Source organism: Nansenia antarctica (genome assembly GCF_963989245.1).
Source record: "Nansenia antarctica genome assembly, chromosome: 8".
NCBI lineage: Eukaryota > Metazoa > Chordata > Actinopteri > Argentiniformes > Microstomatidae > Nansenia > Nansenia antarctica.
The window spans coordinates 31,955,746-31,978,630 of NC_137678.1; the positions used below are offsets into that span (position 1 = coordinate 31,955,746).

The 22,885-nt window shown below is 48.2% G+C and overlaps 1 protein-coding gene across 1 annotated transcript in view; it reads right to left on the reverse strand.

The window, feature by feature from the left end:
- The window catches only part of chchd3a (coiled-coil-helix-coiled-coil-helix domain containing 3a), a gene marked incomplete at its 3' end in the record, with an annotated part of 61,956 nt that overhangs the window by 35,417 nt on the left and 3,654 nt on the right, over positions 1-22,885 (reverse strand). The window contains exon 4 of the mRNA XM_080538278.1: positions 6,445-6,538. Within this exon, the coding sequence (XP_080394404.1) occupies positions 6,445-6,538 (94 nt within the window). The remainder of the gene's footprint in view (positions 1-6,444; positions 6,539-22,885) is intronic.

The window sequence follows — 22,885 nt, forward strand, 5'->3', positions numbered from 1 at the left end:
CCCATACGGGTAGTGGTGGTCTAGTGAGTTGGACTTGTGATCGGAAGGTTGTGTGAGTTCAAATCCCGCCTGAAACCACACCACTACTAGTGTGCCCTTGAGTAAGGCACTTAGCCCTCAGTTACTCCAGGGGGAATGTCCCTGTAATTCGTAATTGTAAATCGCTTTGGATTAAAAGCGTCTGCTAAATAGCAAAAAAAAAAAAAAAAAAAAAAAAAAAAAACGCAGGCAAATCGCAGGCTTTGCGATTAGCTAATCGCATCATTTCAAATCGCGATTTCGATTTAAAATCGATTAATCGTGCAGCCCTAGTGTGTGTGTGTGTGAGTGAGTGAGTGAGTGAGTGAGTGAGTGAGTGAGTGAGTGAGTGTGTGAGTGAGTGAGTGTGTGTGTGTGTGTGTTTCTGTTTCTTTCCTCTGTGTTTAGGGTTCCTTGATGGTTCTGTGTTCTGGTTCTGTGTTCTGAGAGGCAGCAGCTCCACAGCAGATCTCAGAAGATCATGAAGCATGGAACCATCTGGCTGGCTCAGCACTACACACACACACACACACACACACACACACACACGCACACACGCACACACACACACAGATAAATGCTGCCTATTAACAACCGCTGTACGAGCCCACCTGCCAAGACCTGCGGACACATGCGGCTACCACACACACACACACACACACACACACACACACACACACACACACACACACACACACACACACGCACACACACGCACACAGATAAATGCTGCCTATTAACAACCGCTGTACGAGCCCACCTGCCAAGACCTGCGGACACATGCGGCTACCACACACACACACACACACACACACACACACACACACACACACACACACACACACACACACTCTGACCTGAAATGAAAACGAGAGAGAGGAGGGGAGGGGGGGGGACAAGGAGGAGAATGAAGGAGAAGATGGAATGAAAAAGAGAGGGAGAGAGAGGGAGAGAAGGCGAGGAGGAGAGGGAAAGGAGAGGATGAGTGAATGTTATAGGCTGATAGTAACTGGTAGTGGTCGTAGCAGCACACTCCAGACACGACTACGGATCAATACATCCAGAAGACTGACTGAGACTAGTCTTGTCATCTCATACTACAGTGAAGGGAGAAGAGAGACAGCCGGTATGAAATAATACAGTCCTCCTCGCAATGATACCTCAATTTCAGCCAAGGCCACCGCCACCGCCACAGACACCCCCCCACCCCTCCCCCGCTGCAATAACTAAAACAGGAGGGCATTTTTCACCACACCAGGAGAACGTGAAATACCATCACAATTCAATTACCTTTGACGGCCGAGGCTGAGAGAAAAGTCCTCTGTGCCTCCATCTATTTCAATTAAAAGATAGCAGTAGTGGACCTGTTTTTTTTTTTCTCCTCTCCAATAAATACAAATGAATAGAAAACTCAATAGAGAGAGAGAGAGGGAGGGCGGGCGGGGAGGGAGGGAGGGAGCAGTCATATAAATACTAGGTGCAGTGACGTTACCGTAACGATGAAAAATGAAGAGGAGGGAGAGGAGAGGAGAATGATTTTCGATCTGAGAGGAGAAGACGCATGGAGTCAGAGTGAAGAGTGGACCGGACTACGATAACTGCCTTGAGAAGTCACCCCAGGACCTGTCACCCCAAGATCTATCACCCTAAGACCTGTCACCCCAAGACCTGTCACCCCAAGACCTGTCACCCCAAGACCTATCACCCCAAGACCTGTCACCCCAAGACCTGTCACCCCAAGATCTGTCACCCTAAGACCTGTCACCCTAAGACCTGTCACCCCAAGACCTGTCACCCCAAGACCTGTCACCCCAAGACATGTCACCCCAAGATCTGTCACCCCAAGACCTATCACCCCAAGACCTATCACCCCAAGACCTGTCACCCCAAGACATGTCACCCCAAGACCTGTCACCCCAAGACCTGTCACCCCAAGACCTATCACCCCAAGACATGTCACCCCAAGACCTGTCACCCCAAGACCTGTCACCCCAAGACCTGTCACCCCAAGACCTGTCACCCCAAGACCTATCACCCCAAGACCTGTCACCCCAAGACCTGTCACCCCAAGACCTGTCACCCCAAGACCTGTCACCCCAAGACCTGTACCCCCAAGACCTGTACCCCCAAGACCTGTCACCCCAAGACCTGTCCCCCCAAGACCTGTCACCCCAAGACCTGTCCCCCCAAGACCTGTCACCCCAAGACCTGTCACCCCAAGACCTGTCCCCCCAAGACCTGTCACCCCAAGACCTGTCACCCCAAGACCTGTCCCCCCAAGACCTGTCACCTCGGACCTGCCACCCCAAGACCTGTCCCCCCAAGACCTATCACCCCAAGACCTGTCCAAACCCAGGACCTGTCACCCCAAGACCTGTCACCCCAGACCTGTCCAAACCCAAGACCTGTCACCCCAAGACCTGTCACCCCAAGACCTGTCACCCCAAGACCTGTCACCCCAAGACCTGTCCAAACCCAAGACCTGTCACCCCAAGACCTGTCACCCCAGACCTGTCCAAACCCAAGACCTGTCACCCCAAGACCTGTCACCCCAAGACCTGTCACCCCAGACCTGTCCAAACCCAAGACCTGTCACCCCAAGACCTGTCACCCCAAGACCTGTACCCCCAAGACCTGTCACCCCAAGACCTGTCCAAACCAAAGACCTGTCACCCCAAGACCTGTCACCCCAAGACCTGTACCCCCAAGACCTGTACCCCCAAGACCTGTCACCCCAAGACCTGTCACCCCAAGACCTGTCACCCCAAGACCTGTCACCCCAAGACCTGTCCCCCCAAGACCTGTCACCCCAAGACCTGTCACCCCAAGACCTGTCCCCCCAAGACCTGTCACCCCAAGACCTGTCACCCCAAGACCTGTCCCCCCAAGACCTGTCACCTCGGACCTGCCACCCCAAGACCTGTCCCCCCAAGACCTGTCACCCCAGACCTGTCCAAACCCAAGACCTGTCACCCCAAGACCTGTCACCCCAAGACCTGTCACCCCAGACCTGTCCAAACCCAAGACCTGTCACCCCAAGACCTGTCACCCCAAGACCTGTCCAAACCCAAGACCTGTCACCCCAAGACCTGTCACCCCAGACCTGTCCAAACCCAAGACCTGTCACCCCAAGACCTGTCACCCCAAGACCTGTCACCCCAGACCTGTCCAAACCCAAGACCTGTCACCCCAAGACCTGTCACCCCAGACCTGTCCAAACCCAAGACCTGTCACCCCAAGACCTGTCACCTCGGACCTGTCCCCCAAGAAACTGTCACCCCAAGACCTGTCCCCCCAAGACCTGTCACCCCAAGACCTGTCACCCCAAGACCTGTCCAAACCAAAGACCTGTCACCCCAAGACCTGTCACCCCAAGACCTGTCACCCCAGACCTGTCCAAACCCAAGACCTGTCACCCCAAGACCTGTCACCCCAAGACCTGTCACCCCAGACCTGTCCAAACCCAAGACCTGTCACCCCAAGACCTGTCACCTCGGACCTGTCCCCCAAGAAACTGTCACCCCAAGACTTGTCCCCCCAAGACCTGTCACCCCAAGACCTGTCACCCCAAGACCTGTCACCCCAAGACCTGTCACCCCAAGACCTGTACCCCCAAGACCTGTCACCCCAAGACCTGTCCAAACCAAAGACCTGTCACCCCAAGACCTGTCACCCCAAGACCTGTCCAAACCCAAGACCTGTCACCTAGGACTTGTCACCCCAAGACCTGTCCCCCAAGACCTGTCACCCCAAGACCTGTCCCCCCAAGACATGTCACCCCAGGGCCTGTCCAAACGCAAAGATTCACTTTCTCATCGCTGCATGAAGAATCCATGTCCAGCACACAGTCAGAGAACGTCATTGACAACAGATTCCCACTCCTCTCCCCCCTCCTCCATTTTGAATGTGTATCAGGGTTCGACAGTAACCCCATTTCACTTGCCCGGAGCAAGTAAAACATTCGCGGGGTTTGTTTGCGCGACTGATCGTGAGTGAAGATATTATCAAAGCGTACGGGTGATCAACAGGCGCGTACGCTTTGATAATATCTTCACTCCACGATCATCTAGTCTAGTCTCGCGCCTGCACCGTCTGTTGTTCTTCCTGCACACAGGTAAAAATATCCGGGATCTAGCAGCGTCGTCGTGCTCGCGCAAACAAACCCCGCGAATGTTTTACTTGCTCCGGGCAAGTTAAAACAGCGTTACTGTCGAATCCTGTGTATTATCAAGCGTTTCCAGTGGTAGGAGTGAGTCACAAAGCACAGCCGGCATGAACACAACCCACCCAGGACATCTTCTGGCCTCCCCTTCAGATCTCAACTCTCTTGGGCTCTTCCAAAGCCAATTGAAAACACAAACATCATAAAAAATAAATAATAAAAAGGAGCCAAGAGAAGTTAGCAGGGGAACAACATTAAGGGACATATTGATTCTGTCCATCCAAGCAAAGCATCATGGTCAATAAAGCCCCTACTTTCCCTTAATGGCGTTGCCAAGGAAATGCGACTGGGCACTTTGGTCCTATCCCTGTAGTCTCAACAACACTGGCCTATAAGATGAAAAAAAAAACTGCAGATTCACACTCTAAATTGTCTTTTTATGGTTGACAGGAAGTGAATGTCCTCATCAATAGCAGTTTGTCCAGGTTAGTGGCGGGGGTGACGGGTGGGACTGGCTGGATCAACAGAGATGACCTGACGTTAGCTTTTACTGCTCACTCCGTCATTACAGGGACAACATAGTACTGTGCACTCCACACACACACACATGTACACACACGTACACACACAGACACACAAATGTACACACACAGAAACACACACCGAGAAACACACACAGAAACACACAAATGTACACACACAGAGAAACACACAGAAACACACAAACGTACACATAGACGCGCACACACACACACACACACACACAAATGTACACACACAGACACACACACAGAAACACACAAATGTACACACACAGAGAAACACACAGAAACACACAAACGTACACATAGACGCGCACACACACACACACACACACAGAGAACACACACACACACACACACACACACACACACACACACACACACACCACTGGAGAGCACTGTTGCTGGCAAGCAGCTTAACGATAATTTATTCCGAGTGAGTGTTCACAAACAGCTAGAAAAACATGAAGAGGTAGAGAGAGGAAAAAAACACAAACAAAACTGAACAATTGAGCCATCTTGGAGCGAGCGCGCGGGCATCACAACCACCAGTGAATAGAACTAATTGCGGGAGCAATTTGTAGATAAACAGGAACACTTAGGCCTACTCCATTGAAAAGAGGTCAATATTCAACTCTGCAAACTGGTAAGCCAATAACAGTAGAAAACAATCTAGAAACACACCATTCTTTTAGCGTTGAATAGCAACCCCTCCAAAATTACACACCCAGGCTAATCGCTAACCTAATTCTACCACCTCCCATACTTTATAGGGGTTTTTCCCATAGTACTTGGATTAGCCTATAGTAGGCTACATTAAGCGGCTAAACGAGTTTCTCATTCACTCCTCCTGGTCTCTTGGAGCATGTCCAGACCCATTAGAGGGGAATGACGCGTTTGGCATATGCACCTGCTCCATTGTGGGGAGGAGGGGGGGGGGGGGGGGGAGGAGGAGGAGGAGGAGGAGGAGGAGGAGGAGAGGAGAGAGGGGGGGAAGATGCTAGAGTTGGAACCCTGTTTCCTCATCAGGGCTGGCTAATAGATCACCGACTCAGCGCCCAGGAAATTACCTCACAATGGCGCCCTCTCCCAGACATTATTAACTGACCGAAGAAAAAAGAAAGGATGGAGAAAAGGGGGACACTGATGTGTTTCGGGAAAAAGAAAGGAGATTGGACACACGACAGGGAAGGAAGGAAGGAAGGATGACCTTTTTGACTATTCATGAAAGAGAAAATAGTCATTTATTACAATGTTTAGTCCCCCCCCCCCCCCCTCCGCCCCATTTTGTTTGATGAGAAGGGGGCATGGCTCGGGGACGAGGGGGTGTGGCTTACTCCCATACAGGTCCATGTAAGGTCGAGGGTCAGGGACGGAGCTTGACTTTCTTCGACAGGGTCCACTTTCACGCCCACTGCTAATTCTCTTTCACGAGCGGGGCCGGCGCCATGCATGCCATTGGTGTGTGAATGTGTGTGTGAATGTGTGTGTGAATGTGTGTGTGAATGTGTGTGTGAATGGGTGTGTGAATGGGTGTGTGAATGTGTGTGTGAATGTGTGTGTGTGTGAATGGGTGAATGAGAGGCCGTTGTAAGGCGCTATATAAGGGCATGTACCATTTTACGTTCGATACCGTTCCTCATTATATTCCATTCCGAGCGTTACAACAGACTCTCCTCCGGTCTGTACCTCCGCCAGCCTGTAGGGGGCGCTGTGACTCACCAGGCGTTCAGCTCCTGTTGGGCCTGGCTCCTCTGCTGCTCCAGGCCTCTCTGCAGGTCCTCCGTGATCTTCCTCCTCAGCTCCTCTTCATCAACTACACAGGAGAGAAGAGAACGGCAAACGTGAGGCCATGGGGTGTACTATGTTCCAGAGTGGCGTGAACGTGCGTGTGTGTGTGTGTGTGTTGTGTGTGTGCGTGTGTGCGTGTCTGTGTGTGCGTGTGTATGTGTGCCGTGCGTGTGTATGCGTGCCGTGCGTGTGGTGTGTGTGTGTGTGTGTGTGTGTGCGTGCGTGCGTGCATGTGTGCGTGCGTGCGCGTGTGTGTGTGCGTGCTTCAACCTAAGTGAAGGTGTGTTCGATCTGTGGCTGTGATTAATGTTGTTTTACTGCCGGCAGGTTTGTGTGTGTGTGTGTGTGTGTGTGTGTGTGTGTGTGTGTGTGTGTCTTTAAAAGCCTGTTTGTTGTGAGCGATAAAATGTGATGGCGGTGGTGTGTGTAGGACTATATAGGTGTGCTGCTCGCAGCGAGGTTAGTGAGGTGGTGCCGGACCCCTCGGCCCGCGGGCAGAGGGCAGAGGGGAGTGTGTGAGCCATACCTGCTGCACACCAACACCCACCTGCGCTATAAAAACCTCCACACACACACACACACACACACACACACATACAGACACGGACACGGACACAGACACAGACACAGACACAGACACAGACACACAGACACACAGACACACAGACACACAGACACACAGACACAGACACACAGACACACAGACACACAGACACACACACACACACACACACACACACACACACACACAATCACTTTGGCCAGCTCCTTATACTCGTGTCAGAGGCGTCATACATGTGAGCGTGTGTCTCTGTCCTGTGCTGTCCTGGCAGGTAAGCGTGTCTGTGTCCTGTCCTGTCCTGCAGGTAATCAACCATGACAGTAAAGGCGGCTGCTAAGAGGGCAGGACGTGGACGTGGACGTGCTCTGGAGGCAGAAGAGCTCCACCAGCTGTGCTGGAGAGGGAAAGGGCAGGCGGGGGGGGGGGGGGGGGGGGGGGGGGGGTGAGTCTGTTTGTGTGTGTGTGTGGAGGGGGGGGGGGGGCGAGTGTGTGTGTGTGGGGGGGGGGGTGAGTGTGTGTGTGTGAGTGTGTGTGTGTGTGTATATGCTTGTGGGTGCGTGTGTGTATGTGCATATGCTTGTGTGTGCGTGTGTGTGTATATGCTTGTGTCTGTATGTGTGAGTGAGTGTGTGTATGCTTGTGTGTGCGTGTGTGTGTGTGTATATGCTTGTGTGTGCGTGTATATGCTTGTGTGTGCGTGTGTGTGTGCAGGGCTCGACAGTGCGACTGTTTTGGTCGCATTTGCGAGTGAATATATTTCTGTGCGACTTGGAAATACATTCAATCGCACCAGTGCGAATTAAAAAAAAAAAAAAAAAACTTTTTTTTTTTTTTTTTTTTTTTACTAACACCAGGGGAGCCACCCCTCCTAAATGTCGTTGTTTGGTACCTGTACTATAGCAATGACAATAAAGACCATTCATTCATTCATTCATTCATACTGTGAGAGCCTCTGTGTCCCTGAGTAAGAGATCATGGGGATCATGTCCCTCATGATCACAAGTGACCATAGGAGATAAATCACTGAACTTGTCAACATATTAACTTCGGGACCTGCAGCCAAAGACAATCACAGAAGCCAGGTAGGCTTACCTGTGTATGCTGCATATTAATGGCTGCTATACGGTTTGCATATTCACTGCTGTTTGGCTGATTGATTACTGAGTTGGTTTTGGAGTGCTGGCATTAACCTGGTTGGGCAGACTCGGAGCTGTGTTGTCTAGATGCTGTCAAATAAGGAATCTCCGCTTTGTCTCTTTGATTGATTGATTGATTGATTGAGTTTATTCATGATTCGACAGTAAGCAGTAATCCAAGGGATGACATGTGAAAGTGTGAACACCTATTTCCAACATGTTCCTTTGATATTAACATACAAAGTCTATCTCCGTTTAGAATGATAAGGTTCTATCTCCGTTTAGAATGATAAGGTTCTATCTCCGTTTAGAATGATAAGGTTCTATCTCCGTTTAGAATGATAAGGTTCTATCTCCGTTTAGAATGATAAGGTTCTATCTCCGTTTAGAATGAGAAGGTTCTATCTCCGTTTAGAATGATAAGGTTCTATCTCCGTTTAGAATGATAAGGTTCTATCTCCGTTTAGAATGATAAGGTTCTATCTCCGTTTAGAATGATAAGGTTCTATCTCCGTTTAGAATGATAAGGTTCTATCTCCGTTTAGAATGATAAGGTTCTATCTCCGTTTAGAATGAGAAGGTTCTATCTCCGTTTAGAATGATAAGGTTCTATCTCCGTTTAGAATGATAAGGTTCTATCTCCGTTTAGAATGATAAGGTTCTATCTCCGTTTAGAATGATAAGGTTCTATCTCCGTTTAGAATGATAAGGTTCTATCTCCGTTTAGAATGAGAAGGTTCTATCTCCGTTTAGAATGATAAGGTTCTATCTCCGTTTAGAATGATAAGGTTCTATCTCGCTTAGGGCAGTTCAGAGATATTGAGCGTCAAAGTTTTTACATTCCATTATGTTCTGTGAGATGGAACCTTTGTATTTTATGAATTACTAACTAAAAAATGTAAACATTTAAAAATAACACCACACAGGCATTAATAAACACCTACAGTGTCAAGAGCCGGTTATGATAATTCTGATATGTTATGATTATGATAATTTGTTGTCGTCATACGAAAATTGCGCAATTTTCATTGTGCTACTGAAATTCTTGGTGTGCTACTAAATTTTTTGACATGGTAGCACAGTGCTACCTGGGGAAAAGGTAAGCGTCAAGCCCTGGTGTGTGTATATGCTTGTGTGTGCGTGTGTATATGCTTGTGTGTGCGTGTGTGTGTGTGTGTATATGCTTGTGCGTGTGTGTGTATATGCTTGTGTGTGTGTGTGTGTGTGTATATGCTTGTGTGTGTGTGTGTGCGTGTGCATGTATATGCTTGTGTGCGTGTGTGTGTGTTCCAGATTACTCTCCCCTGCCTTAGAGAGAGGGATTATCCTGTTGTCAGAGCCCATTAGAAGCATGTAAACCTGGCCACAGCGCTGTGTGGTGGTGAAGGACACACACACACAGTCAGATCCACAGACTGGATTAATCAGGGAGCCTGGCCCTCCTCGCCCATACTACTCACTGAGGAACTCATTAAAAACCGCCTCATTCCATCAAACAACTCCCTCCTCTGTTGACTTAAAAGATGGAAACGAGAGAGAGAGGGAGAGAGGGGGGTAGAGGGGGGAGAGGGGGAGAGGGGGGTAGAGGGGGGGGGGAGAGGAGGGAGAGAGAGAGTAGAGAGGAGAGGAGAGGGGGGGGGAGGAGAGAGAGAAGGAGAGAGAGAGAAGAGAGAGAGAGAGAGAGAGAGAGAGAGAGAGAGAGAAAAATGCTTCAGTGAATAACACCTAAGAAATAATTTCACTACAGCTCATTAAAAAACGGGCCAACCAGACTCACTAGGTAGCAGCCTACCTCTCCTCCCTCTCCTCTCATCTCCTCCCTCTCCACCCTCTCCTCCTCTCCTCCTTCTCCTCCTTCTCCTCCCTCTCCTACCTCTCCTCCCTCTCCTCTCTCTCATCCCTCTCATCCCTCTCCTCCTCTCCTCCTCTCTCCACCCTCTCCTCCCTCTCCTCCCTCTTCTCAACTCTTCTCCCTTTCTCCCTCTCTCCTCTCCTACTTCTCCTCCCTCTCCTCCCTCTCCTCCCTCTCCCACCTCTCCCCCCTCTCCCACCCTCTCCTCCTCTCCTCCCTCTCCTCCCTCTCTCTCCTCTCCTCCCTCTCCTCCCTCTCCTACCTCTCCTCCCTCTCCTACCTCTCCTCCCTCTCCACCGTGCCATCTGGGCAGAGACAGGCCCGTTGACAGGGAGGTTCGTGACAGCAGCGTGTTCCAGCCGCAGCTACAGGAGTCTGCAGGGCATTCCCTCCTCGGCCCTACGAGGAGTACGAGGACCTAAAATAAGAACATCTTCCCTAGCGGAAGGATGGAGGGATGGGCGGAGGGATGGGCGGAGGATGGAGGGATGGGAGGAGGGATGAGGCTTCTGTTCTTGTCTCAGGGTTCTCCCCACAGGATGGAAGAGCAGCATTGCACCACACTGTTGACACTTCAAGGCAAATGAAACTACATACCGTATTTAACCATGATAAGAGTAACTACCTTCAACCGCCAATAACGCTGTGTTAAGAAAACTGAAGCAAAAGCGTTATGACGTTCCTGGGTGAACTCAGCGCTTTAGCAGTATTCCTTCTGCTGCATTCTGACATAAACGCGAGTCGGGTTTTGATAACACAATCCGGCGCCTTGCTGTTCAAAGATTCCTTGGGTTCCAAAGGTTCCTTGGGTTCCAAAGGTTCTTGGGTTCCAAAGGTTCCTTGTTGGGTTCCAAAGGTTTCTTGGGTCCAGTCAGCCCCACCTGAGACCGCGGCCATGACGCTCTCCCCCTCAGGAACAGAAACACTTCTACCACGTTCAAACAACCAACCGACAAAAACAGTGACATCATCAACGAGAGTCCCTGAGAGCAAGCAACACACCCTGGCGAGGCTTCTCAATGGCTGCTCGTTACCGTGACGATGCCCGGGCCCCGGATACCATTATAGGTTGGCATGGCATTAATCAAACAGAGGGGGTTGGGTAATGGATGCCGGGGTGAGGAGCAGCGATGCGTCTTCTCCGCGGGACGCTGAGATTTGATAAAAGTGAATTAAAGATCCTGACGTCCTGATAGCAGACACACATCCACAGGTAGACTACTGCAGTCTGGGATGGATGCAATGCAGGTCAAACTCATTTCTCACTGTCTCTCCCTCGTTCTGTCTCTCTCTCTCTCTCTCTCTCTCTCCCTCTCTCTCTCTCTCTCTCTCCCGCCCTCTCCCTCTCTCTCCCTCCCTCTCCCCCTCCCTCTCTCTCCTCCCTCTCTCCCCCTCTCCCTCTCTCTCTCCCCCTCTCTCTCTCTCTCCCTCCCTCCCTCCCTCCTCTCTCTCTCCCCTCCATCTCTCTCCCTCTCCCCCTCCCCCTCTCCTCCCTCCCTCTCTCTCTCTTCCTCCCTCTCTCTCCCCCCCTCTCCCTCCCTCTCTCTCTCCCTCTCCCTCTCCCTCTCTCCCTCTCTCCCCCCCCCTCTCTCTGTCTTTGCATCACAGGGTCTCGTAGGTACAAGGGCTGTCTGGGTCGACTCTGAACAGCCTGCAGCGCTGTTTATTTAAGAGAGCAGACGGGGGAGGAGGAGGAGGAAGAGGCCAGGAACGTGGAGAGAGTGCACCTGCCCCTTGGCCCCTACCTCTCACAAAGTGCCCTGCTAGGGGGGGGAGGGGTGTTGTATAACAAAATGGTTGTTGTTGTGTGAAGGATAGGGCCATCACATCAGAGAAACATCTGGTGGTCTTTAAAACCAACAGGCCTATTATCCCCCTGCAGGTGTAGTCTGTGTACCATGGACTAAAGGGCTAAAAGACTGGGAGAAAAGACTTGGGGATGGGTGGGGGGGGGAACAACAACTGTGGAATCATCACATTAGTAGTAATAATAATCATAATAATAGCTTTTATTTGTTTAGCGCTTTTCCTGCAAACGTTGCAGCTAGTATCGACATTAGTCCTTGGTCGGAATCAACTGTCATTATTGCGCTCCACGTCTTTCAGTGCAGCGACGGACCCAACTAGCCTTTTTAAAACATCCTCTACGCAAAATAAAAAACACCACTCCAACTCATCAGTCATGTTCTCCACACACCTCCCTCAGTCTCTCCACACACCTCCCTCTGTCTCTCCACACCTCCCTCCGTCTCTCCACACCTCCCTCAGCCTCTCCTCACCTCCCTCAGTCTCTCCTCACCTCCCTCAGTCTCTCCACACCTCCCTCAGTCTCTCCTCACCTCCCTCAGTCTCTCCACACCTCCCTCAGTCTCTCCTCACCTCCCTCAGTCTCTCCACACCTCCCTCAGTCTCTCCACACCTCCCTCAGTCTCTCCTCACCTCCCTCAGTCTCTCCACACCTCCCTCAGCCTCTCTACACCTCCCTCACCATCTCCACAACTCCCTCAGTCTCTCCTCACCTCCCTCAGTCTCTCCACACCTCCCTCAGTCTCTCCTCAGTCCTCACCTCCCTCAGTCTCTCCACACCTCCCTCAGTCTCTCCTCACCTCCCTCAGCCTCTCCTCACCTCCCTCCGTCTCTCCACACCTCCCTCAGCCTCTCCTCACCTCCCTCAGTCTCTCTCCTCACCTCCTTCAGTCTCTCCACACCTCCCTCTGTCTCTCCCCACCTCCCTTCCTCCCTACACCTCCCTCAGTCTCTCTACACCTCCCTCAGTCTCTCCACACCTCCCTCAGTCTCTCCACACCTCCCTCAGTCTCTCCACACCTCCCTCAGTCTCTCCCCTCCTCCCTCAGCCTCTCCACACCTCTCTCAGTCTCTCCACACCTCCCCACGCCTCTCCTCGGGGCGTCTCAGTGAGGAGCCCCCCGGTGTCAGCTGCAGAGGGCCCTGATATGATAAACACCGCCTGGGGGTCCTCGGGAGGCAGACGGGGTCACAGACAATTCCAGATCGACGGGGGGGGGACATCGTCGCGCAGTCCGTCCTCAAGTAGGACATGTAAATGCTAAAGAGATTAAAAACTCATCATCTTTTAAGTTTTTTTTTTCTTTCTTCTCCTCTCCTCCTCCTCCTCCTCCTCCCCCATCCCCCTTCTCCCCCTCTCCTCCCCTCCCCAGGAACTGGACTGAAGCGCTCTTGGAGGGGTTGATAATAGACAGAGGCAAATTGCGTTTCTCATCAGAAGTTTCATTAACCCCGGGAACCCGCGCCGAGGCATATCTGTAACATTACCACTTCCTCACGCTCCCACTCAGACGAGCCGACGCACCTTGTTCCGACCGGCCAATGGGAGCGCTCCGTCGCCGGGCCCTGGCGCTGGCATTCTTTTGTTCGTTTCATTTCCTCTCCTTCCCCTGTAATTTAATTAGCCCCTTTTTTTTATTTTATTTTTTTTTTTACAATAACTGATCATTTTCCATTTCAGATGAAGACAAGAGAAGAAGACGTTCTAGTGGGGAATGATATGTTACCAGGTGTTATATCACTACCTCTCTCTCTGTCTGTCTGTCTGTCTCTCTGTGTCTGTCCGTCTCTCTCTGTCTGTCTCTGTCTCTGTCTCCTCTTGTCTCTCTCTCTCTCTCTCTCTCTCTGGTGGAGGGGATACATACAGTATGTATTATTAACACACACACACACAGACTGAGGTCAGACCTAATGGAGCAGGTACCGTCAGAGTCAGTGTGAGGTCCAATGTCACCAGCATCTCCTGAGGGCATCCTGTCTGTCTCTGTCTCTCTCTCTCTGTCTCTCTCTCTCTGTCTCTCTCTCTCTGTCTCTCTCTCTCTCTCTCTCTCTCTCTCTCCTCTCTCTCTCTCTCTCTCTCTCTCTCTCTCTCCTCTCTCTCTCTCTCTCTCTCTCTCTCTCTCTCTCTCTCTCTCTCTCTCTCTCTCTCTCTCTCTCTCTCTCTCTCTCTCTCTCTCTCTCTCTCTCTCTCTCTCTCTCTCTCTCCATATGTAAGCAGGCTATTAGGCAGACGCAGTGTGGGGGTGCTGCCGTATGAATATTTATAGAGCATCGGAGGTGTAGGAGGCTCAACCTTGACCGTAGTGTAATCAGCAGCGCACACCGCCTCAGCCGTGATTTAGAGACAGGCAGTGGCGCAGAGTCTAACTCGATACCCACCACTGGTGGGCACACTTAATCAATGCCCCCTCATTAGGGGCGTGACCTTCCGGTATTGGGCTGGACCTGGGCGACTCTTAACGAGACAGGCGCATATCCTCTTTTTCTTTTTTTTTCGCAGCTGGGATCTTAAAGCTTTTAAGTTGACTTTTTTTCCTCTCTCTTACAGAGTTGGTTTGTTAAGTCAGCATCTAACAAACATTCCGTGCATCACAGTTCCGCGAGACAGCTTTGAATAACAGTTCAAAACAGTTTCCCAAACTCAATGTCAACATTGACACCCTGAGTTATTTATGAAGAAACATTTCAAGCAAATTGGGAGTGTTCTGTCAGGATAACACACTAAGGCGAGGCTACTGCTGTTGGCCTTCACTTCATAGCAGTTGTGATACTTCATAGATGCAACGTTGTCACGCCCTCCGCTTCTACCTAGCCTGGGCCAGTATCTCCCTCTGCCTCTGTCTGTCTGTCTGTCTGTCTGTGTCTGCCTCTGTCTGTCTGTCTGTCTGTCTGTCTGTCTGTCTGTGTGCGTGTGTGTGTGTCTGTGTCTGGCAGACTAACCTGTTAAATGCCTAACCTGTTAACTGTCTAACCTGTTAAATGCCTAACCTGTTAACTGTCTAACCTGTTAAATGTCTAACCTGTTAACTGTCTAACCTGTTAAATGCCTGCCTGCCCTGTCTGCCCTGCTACCCCACCCAGCTTGCCATTCCACCCTGCTACTCCTTTTCCCGCTCCTCCCTCATTAAAACCCGATCATCTCATCTACGTGTCCTGACTCTGTGTTCTGCGCCTGGGTTCCTTCGCTCTGACCGTAACAAAAGCTGCATCCAATCAGCTGAGGTACTCACATCCAGCCCACGCTCCACAACCCTCCAAAGCATTTCACCATAGCAATTACGGCTGTGAATGTGATGTACAGTCATGACCAAGGATATTGGCACCCCTGCAGTTCTGTCATATAATGCACCACTTCTCCCAGAAGATTGTTGCAATTACGAATGCTTTGGTATTCACATGTTTATTTATTTTGTTTGCATTGGAACAACACAAAAAAGCAGAGAGAAAAAAAGCCAAATCTGATATCATTCCACACAGAACTCCAAAAATGGACTGGGCAAAATGAATTCAAAATTGTAAGAAATAATTGATTTCAAGCATGTAATGCTCCTTTAATTTAATTTGTATTTAAACCCACCTGTGGCAAGTTACCAGTTAAAATTGAGAAAAGTTGACTAAACTTGTGTGTTGTGTGTCTGTGTGTACCACACTGAGCATGGAGAAAAGAAAGAAGAGCAAAGAATTGTCTGAGGACTTGACAACAACATTGTGGAAAAGCATGATGGACAATCTCAAGGCTACTAGTCCACCTCCAGAGATCTGTTCCTGTTCTGTGTGGAATGATATCAGATTTGGCTTTTATTTTTCTCTGCTTTTTGGTGTTGTTCCAATGCAAACAAAATAAATAAACGTGTGAATACCAAAGCATTTGTAATTGCACCAATTTTCTGGGTGAAGTGGTGCATTATCTGATAGAAGTGCTTATATTATTTTGTTGGCCATGACTGTACGTGACGAATACGATTCGATTTGAAATGAAAACAAGAGAGACCAGGAGATGTTTATCTACTGTACGACCTCACAGAAGACGAGAAGCGAGGGAGAGAGAGTGATGTGTTCTCCTCCACCTCCCACACAAAGCTCATTAGCCAGGTGTGTGTTACTGGTGTCAGGCTCATTACAACTGGGTGATGTGGGTGGCAACAGACACACACCCCTCTTACTGTCATCCCACACGTATCCACTGTCCACCCACCCATATCCACCCATATCCTCTCTCAACCCACCCATATCCACTCCCAACCCTCCCATAGCCACTCTCAACCCACTCTCAACCCACCCATATCCACTCTCAACCCACCCATATCCACTACCAACCCACCCATATCCACTCTCAACTAGGGGTGGGACGATTAGAAAATGTAATGTCACGATTATCGTGGGCAAAATAATCGCGATCCACGATATTATCGCGAGAATTAAAAAAAAAAAAAAAAAAAAAAACTTTTTTTTTAGAATGCCAATAAAACACACTGTAATCACTTTAACTTAGATTTTGTTGTATTTTTATTGAATCATGTTAATAACATTAACATCATTTTAAAAACATCTTGACAAAAATAAAAATCTTTAATAAAATCTTAAATAAGGTAATGATAAATTATAAGGTATCACTGCATAAATAAAGGAAAAAATACTGTCAAACAAAACTTGAACACTGACACTTTTCTGTCATCAAACTGAGTGCTAGCCTTGTGGCTTAGAGACTTGAAAGCTTCAAGATAGGTTAAAGTGCAAATGTGAGAAATCTCAATTATATTACTATTTATTTATAACATACGATTATGACATCCTCCCTCTCGCCAGTTTGGGGCAAAATAGACTTCTCCCCTGGTGCCACGGATAGGGGTTTCAAGCGGTGGGACAGCAAAGGGATGGTTACTATCGGACATTTATATGATACGGAAATACTACTTTCATTTGACCAATTATGTAAGAAATATGACCTACCACGAAATGAGTTTTTCAGATACCTTCAGATACGAAGTTTTTTAAATAGCCAAAAAGACACTGGCCTCTGTCACCAACCCTCTCCGCTGGAGGAGATAGTCTCTGCTGGAAAGACGAGAGGCATTCTGGGGCTTGGGTATAGAGCACTTTCGAAATATGATAAAGGCAAACCTGCATTTACGCCCAAAGACTGGAATAATGACCTGAACATTAATACTGATGAAGCAACTTGGTCACTAATATGGCAATCGGCAAACGACATCTCAATCTGTAATAGGACGAAGGAAACGCAATTTAGACTACTACAACGTTTGCAGATTACTCCCCAACTTAGACATAAAATGGATCATAACAAATCGGAAATGTGTACAAAGTGTATTACCGAGGTTGGGAGCTTTGTTCATTGTGTTTGGACTTGTAGATATATAGATGATTACTGGAAAGGTATAGTGGATAAAATTCATCTAATTCTAGATGTTACATTGGATAAGGACCCCATGTGTCTATTGTTTGGGTTCCCAGACAAACAACTTAAAAGTATGCATTCCAAAAGACTTCTGTGTATCCTCACTTTTTGTGCAAGGAAAAATATATTGCTGAAATGGATAGACTGCAAACCGCCTACAATAGCTGGATGGCACAAGGTAATTTTTGATATGATTCCTATGGAATATCTGACATATAGGTCTAAGTGTAAGATAAAGACATTCTATAAGATTTGGTCTCCGTTCTTAGATTATATTGGTACCAGCCTGGCTGCCATTGTAATGAAAGGTTTGGTGGATTACACTCAAGAAAGTACACAAGACGAATGTGTAACTGATCTACAATGTATGGGTCACAATATTATTTACTGTGCTGGTGTTGTGCTGCCGCTGTGTTTAGGACTGTAAGACATGGATGCTGTCTCCGATGGGGGTGATCCCCCCATATATTATGGCATGTGTTGTCATTTTCTTTTCTGTTTATTTCTGATATGTGACATGGCCTCCTCCCCCCCTGTTTTTTTGTTTTTGTTTTGTTTTTAAACATTTTCTGTTTATGGACAATGTACTGCATAACAAAGTGCAAAACTAGTTTTCTACTATTAATGGGACAATAACCTCCCCCACTGATACTAGTTGTTGTTGTTATGTCCTGTTGTGTACATGTCTCTGTGAAACACTGTGAAATATTAACCCCCCCCCAAAAAAACACACATAGGTCACATACATTAATACATACAATAAAAACAGACAGACAAAGCAGTGTTTATAAAATGTAGTGCCTATTTAAAAAGTCCAGTCATTTAAAAAAAAAAAAAAAAAAAAAAAATAACGATTATGACGATTATTCAACTAATTAAAATTCTCCACGATAAAGTTATCGCGGGTGTTTTTATCGCGATTAACGATAAACACGATAATCGTCCCATCCCTACTCTCAACCCACCAATATCCACTACCAACCCACCCATATCCACTCTCAACCCACCAATATCCACTCTCTCAACCCACCCATATCCACTCCCAACCCACCCATAGCCACTCTCAACCCACCCATATCCACTCTCAACCCACCCATATCCACTACCAACCCACCCATATCCACTACCAACCCACCCATATCCACTCTCCACCCACCAATATCCTCTCTCAACCCACCCATATCCACTCCCAACCCACTATCCACTCTCAACCCACCCATATCCACTCTCAACCCACCCATATCCACTCTCAACCCACTATCCACTCTCAACCCACCCATATCCACTCTCAACCCACCCATATCCACTCTCAACCCACCCATATCCACTCTCAACCCACTATCCACTCTCAACCCACCCATATCCTCTCTCAACCCACCCATATCCTCTCTCAACCCACCCATATCCTCTCTCAACCCACCCATATCCACTCTCAACCCACCCATATCCTCTCCCAACCCACCCATATCCACTCTCCACCCACCAATATCCTCTCTCAACCCACCCATATCCACTCCCAACCCACTATCCACTCTCAACCCACCCATATCCACTCTCAACCCACCCATATCCACTCTCAACCCACTATCCACTCTCAACCCACCCATATCCACTCTCAACCCACCCATATCCACTCTCAACCCACTATCCACTCTCAACCCACCCATATCCACTCTCAACCCACCCATATCCTCTCTCAACCCATCCATATCCTCCATGGAAATGACCATTAACAACAAGTGTTTATAGTGTATTTGTTTCCAAAATAATAAAGACAAGTTTGATTAGGATTTTTTTATTGATGCACTGAGTTGAAACAAGAATCGCCAAAAATGACACATCCAAAATGATTAGCCCCCTGGCCAAAACCACAACTGACAACGAAGTAGTTCTTTACTAGGTTGGCACAGATCTCGAGTCTCTCTCATTCTTCCATTGCAAATTGTTCCAGCTGGTCCAAATTGGGTGGTTTCCGAGCATGGACATTCATTTTGAGCACCCGCCACAGATTCTCAATAGGATTGAGATCTGGGCTCTGTGCAGGCCACTCCAGGACCTTGGTTTTGGTGTCCTTTAGGAACTGTTGGACCAATTTTGATGTATGCTTTGAGTCATTGTCTTGTTAGAAGACCCAGCAACGACCTAAGCCTAGACTAAGAGCAGATTTCTTCATATTATCCCTCAAAATGTCAACATCATTTTATTTATTGATGCCATGCACCCGAACAAGGATGTCTGTGCCTGAGGCTGCAAAACAGCCCCACAGCATGATGCTCCCACCACCATGTTTAACTGTGGGATCTTCACTCATCTTTACCTTTCATCTTTACCTTTCAGCCCCTGCCTACCTGAAGGAAATGGTAACCCCCCCAAACTCCAGCCCGTTCACTCCGCTCCTCCACCTCGGCTGGCCGACTGACCCCACCACCTCTACACCAACACAGCAGTCATGCTGCCCGATCACGTCTCTTCACAACACTGGCTCCAGTCCCCGCTGGTGGAATGAGCTTCCCACGGCTGTCAGAACTGCAGAGTCACTACCCATCTTCCTTCGTAGACTGAAGACCCATTCCTTCGGGTTACACCTTAACTGCTCCTCCTGAGACATCTACTGCCCCTCAGCACTGCGTCTCCTGAAGACAGCCGCTTTTCCCCTCTACTGTGTCCCTAAAAACTATTGCCCCCCCCCAAAAAAAAACTAGGTTTAGAAGAAGGTTTTTCCTTCTATCAATGGCCCCAGGCCTGAGCTGGATTACTCTTCCTGCTACGACTGGTGGATTGATGATTCACTTGCTTAGTATTCAAATGTATTGATTGTAAGTCGCTTTGGAATAAGGCGTCTGCTAAATGCCAAAAATTTAAATGTAAATGTCAAATGTTCACGGGCAAACCTCAGTCTGGCTCTGATGTGCCGCTCTTTGAGTAAAGGGGACGATGGCCCTGAAGCCCACCACGATGAAGAGCCCTCACAACTGTGTTCCTTGAAACATCAACTCCAGAAGAGGCCAGGACAGCAACAATCATCTTGGCAGATGTCCGGGGCTTCTTGCTGACATCTCTATTCACTATTTTCCTCTCCAGAGATCTTGATATCTTGCGCTTTTGACCACACCCAGGTTTGTTTCTTACAGAATGTATTTCCTTGTACTTAGCAATGATGCAACGTACAGCGGTTCTAGACACTGTGAAACGCTTGGAAATGGCAGTGTAGCCTTCCCCCTTATCATGAGCCTCCACTATCTTCTTTCTGAGCTCAAGACTGATTTCCTTTGTCTTTGGCATGGTGAGTGTGTTGTTTGGAAGCCAATTGACTGCACAGGTGTGGTTTGAAATCTGATTGGTTAATTAGGTGTGTTCTGAAAGCAGAAACTCACATGGGGGATAATATTTTTGACCACCCCATTTTTCACTATATTTGATATAAAGCAAGCCTAAAAACATATTTTATATAACAAAATGTACCAAAAGCTACTAAATAGCACTGGTGAATGTTTGATTATATCAAGTTTTATCAATGCTGCAAACGTTGGGAAGAAAATGTTCCATAATTCCATTTTGGCCTCCACTGTATGTCCACTCTCAGCTATAGTATCAGTAGACTACCCAAGGGAAGGCCTTGAAGCCAAAGGGTTGGGTGGGTGACACTTTCATTCAGAACTAAAAAGTTACTTCCCCCTTCTAACATTTTGGAAAGAATTCCCTACGTGGAATAACCCATTTCTTGGAGCTCAAGCGATAGTTTTAAACCAACCTGCCGGTGCACTGAAGCTAACTCACTGGTTGCAATTAGCGAGTCCTCTCTGTCTTTAGTGACCTTTTCTCTGTGTCTTGACCATCTCAGATTTCCTCTGGAGTGCATTACTCTGGAGGAGCATAACGAGGACAGAAAGACACACAGCATCTGGCCAAATGGATGAATCCGGTTTCTCGCTCATAAAGACTATGAAGTCTATGAAGTCCTCAACTGACCAAAAAGAACTATAAAGAACATTCTCTAACTTAATATTGCCTAAATTAATTCTCCTAATATTCAAGTCTAAGCATCTGACAATGTTTCATTTTAATGTCTGAGAAATTCAGTCCACACAAACCAGATAGAATTAGGCTAAGTGAGAGATTGCTGTATCTTTTAATCTGCAAACCAATTAACATGGGACAATAGGGAGCGATTTTTTTGATAGAATAAAAAATGGAAAACCTTTTTTAGGCATGGTCAGGCATTAATGAAAACACAGATTTACACAAAAGTGTTGCTGTGAAGAAATGTGTGAATAAATGACGTTACCACACCAATTGTATATTATACAATGTTCTGAAAAGCTACCACACAATCAAGATAATACGCACACGTGCGCGCACACGCACACACACACACCCTCCTCTTCATAATTAGGCCTGGCGGTTTGTTGTGTTTGACTGCAGAGGTGTCGTTTTAATCACTGGAGTCAATGCGGCGTGGCTCAAGTTAGCCTTTTTTAATTACCTCTCCAATTGTGTGCCGTCAAGGATGGGGAAAACTCGCCCACGGTTGTCATCTGTGTGAGAACCCGCCCACCTTCCCTTCCTGTCTACTGAACAGGTAACAGGTGACCTTGACCCCTCCCACCTTCCCTTCCTGTCTACTGAACAGGTAACAGGTGAACATCCTCTGTCTCTGAGACAGGTAGGTTCTGTATGGTTCTCTAAGGTTCTGTATGGTTGTGTATGGTTCTGTATGGTTCTATATAGTTCTGTAGGGTTCTGTATGGTTCTGTATGGTCCTGTAGGGTTCTGTAGGGTCCTGTATGGTTCTGTATGGTACTGTATGGTCCTGTATGGTTCTGTATGGTCCTGTAGGGTTCTGTAGGGTTCTGTATGGTCCTGTATGGTTCTGTATGGTCCTGTATGGTCCTGTATGGTCCTGTAGGGTTCTGTAGGGTTCTGTATGGTCCTGTATGGTCCTGTATGGTCCTGTATGGTTCTGTATGGTTCTGTATGGTCCTGTAGGGTTCTGTATGGTTCTGTATGGTCCTGTAGGGTTCTGTCGGGTCCTGTATGGTTCTGTAGGGTTCTGTAGGGTCCTGTAGGGTTCTGTAGGGTTCTGTAGGGTTCTGTAGGGTTCTGTAGGGCCCTGTATGGTTCTATAGGGTTCTGTAGGGTCCTGTATGGTTCTGTATGGTTCTGTATGGTCCTGTATGGTTCTGTAGGGTTCTGTATGGTCCTGTATGGTTCTGTAGGGTTCTGTATGGTCCTGTATGGTTCTGTAGGGTTCTGTATGGTCCTGTATGGTTCTGTATGGTCCTGTAGGGTCCTGTAGGGTTCTGTAGGGTTCTGTATGGTCCTGTATGGTTCTGTAGGGTTCTGTATGGTCATGTATGGTCCTGTATGGTTCTGTATGGTCCTGTAGGGTCCTGTAGGGTTCTGTAGGGTTCTGTAGGGTTCTGTAGGGTCCTGTAGGGTCCTGTAGGGTTCTGTAGGGTTCTGTATGGTTCTGTATGGTCCTGTATGGTCCTGTATGGTCCTGCATGGTTCTGTATGGTTCTGTAGGGTTCTGTAGGGTTCTGTAGGGTTCTGTAGGGTTCTGTATGGTCCTGTAGGGTTCTGTAGGGTTCTGTAGGGTT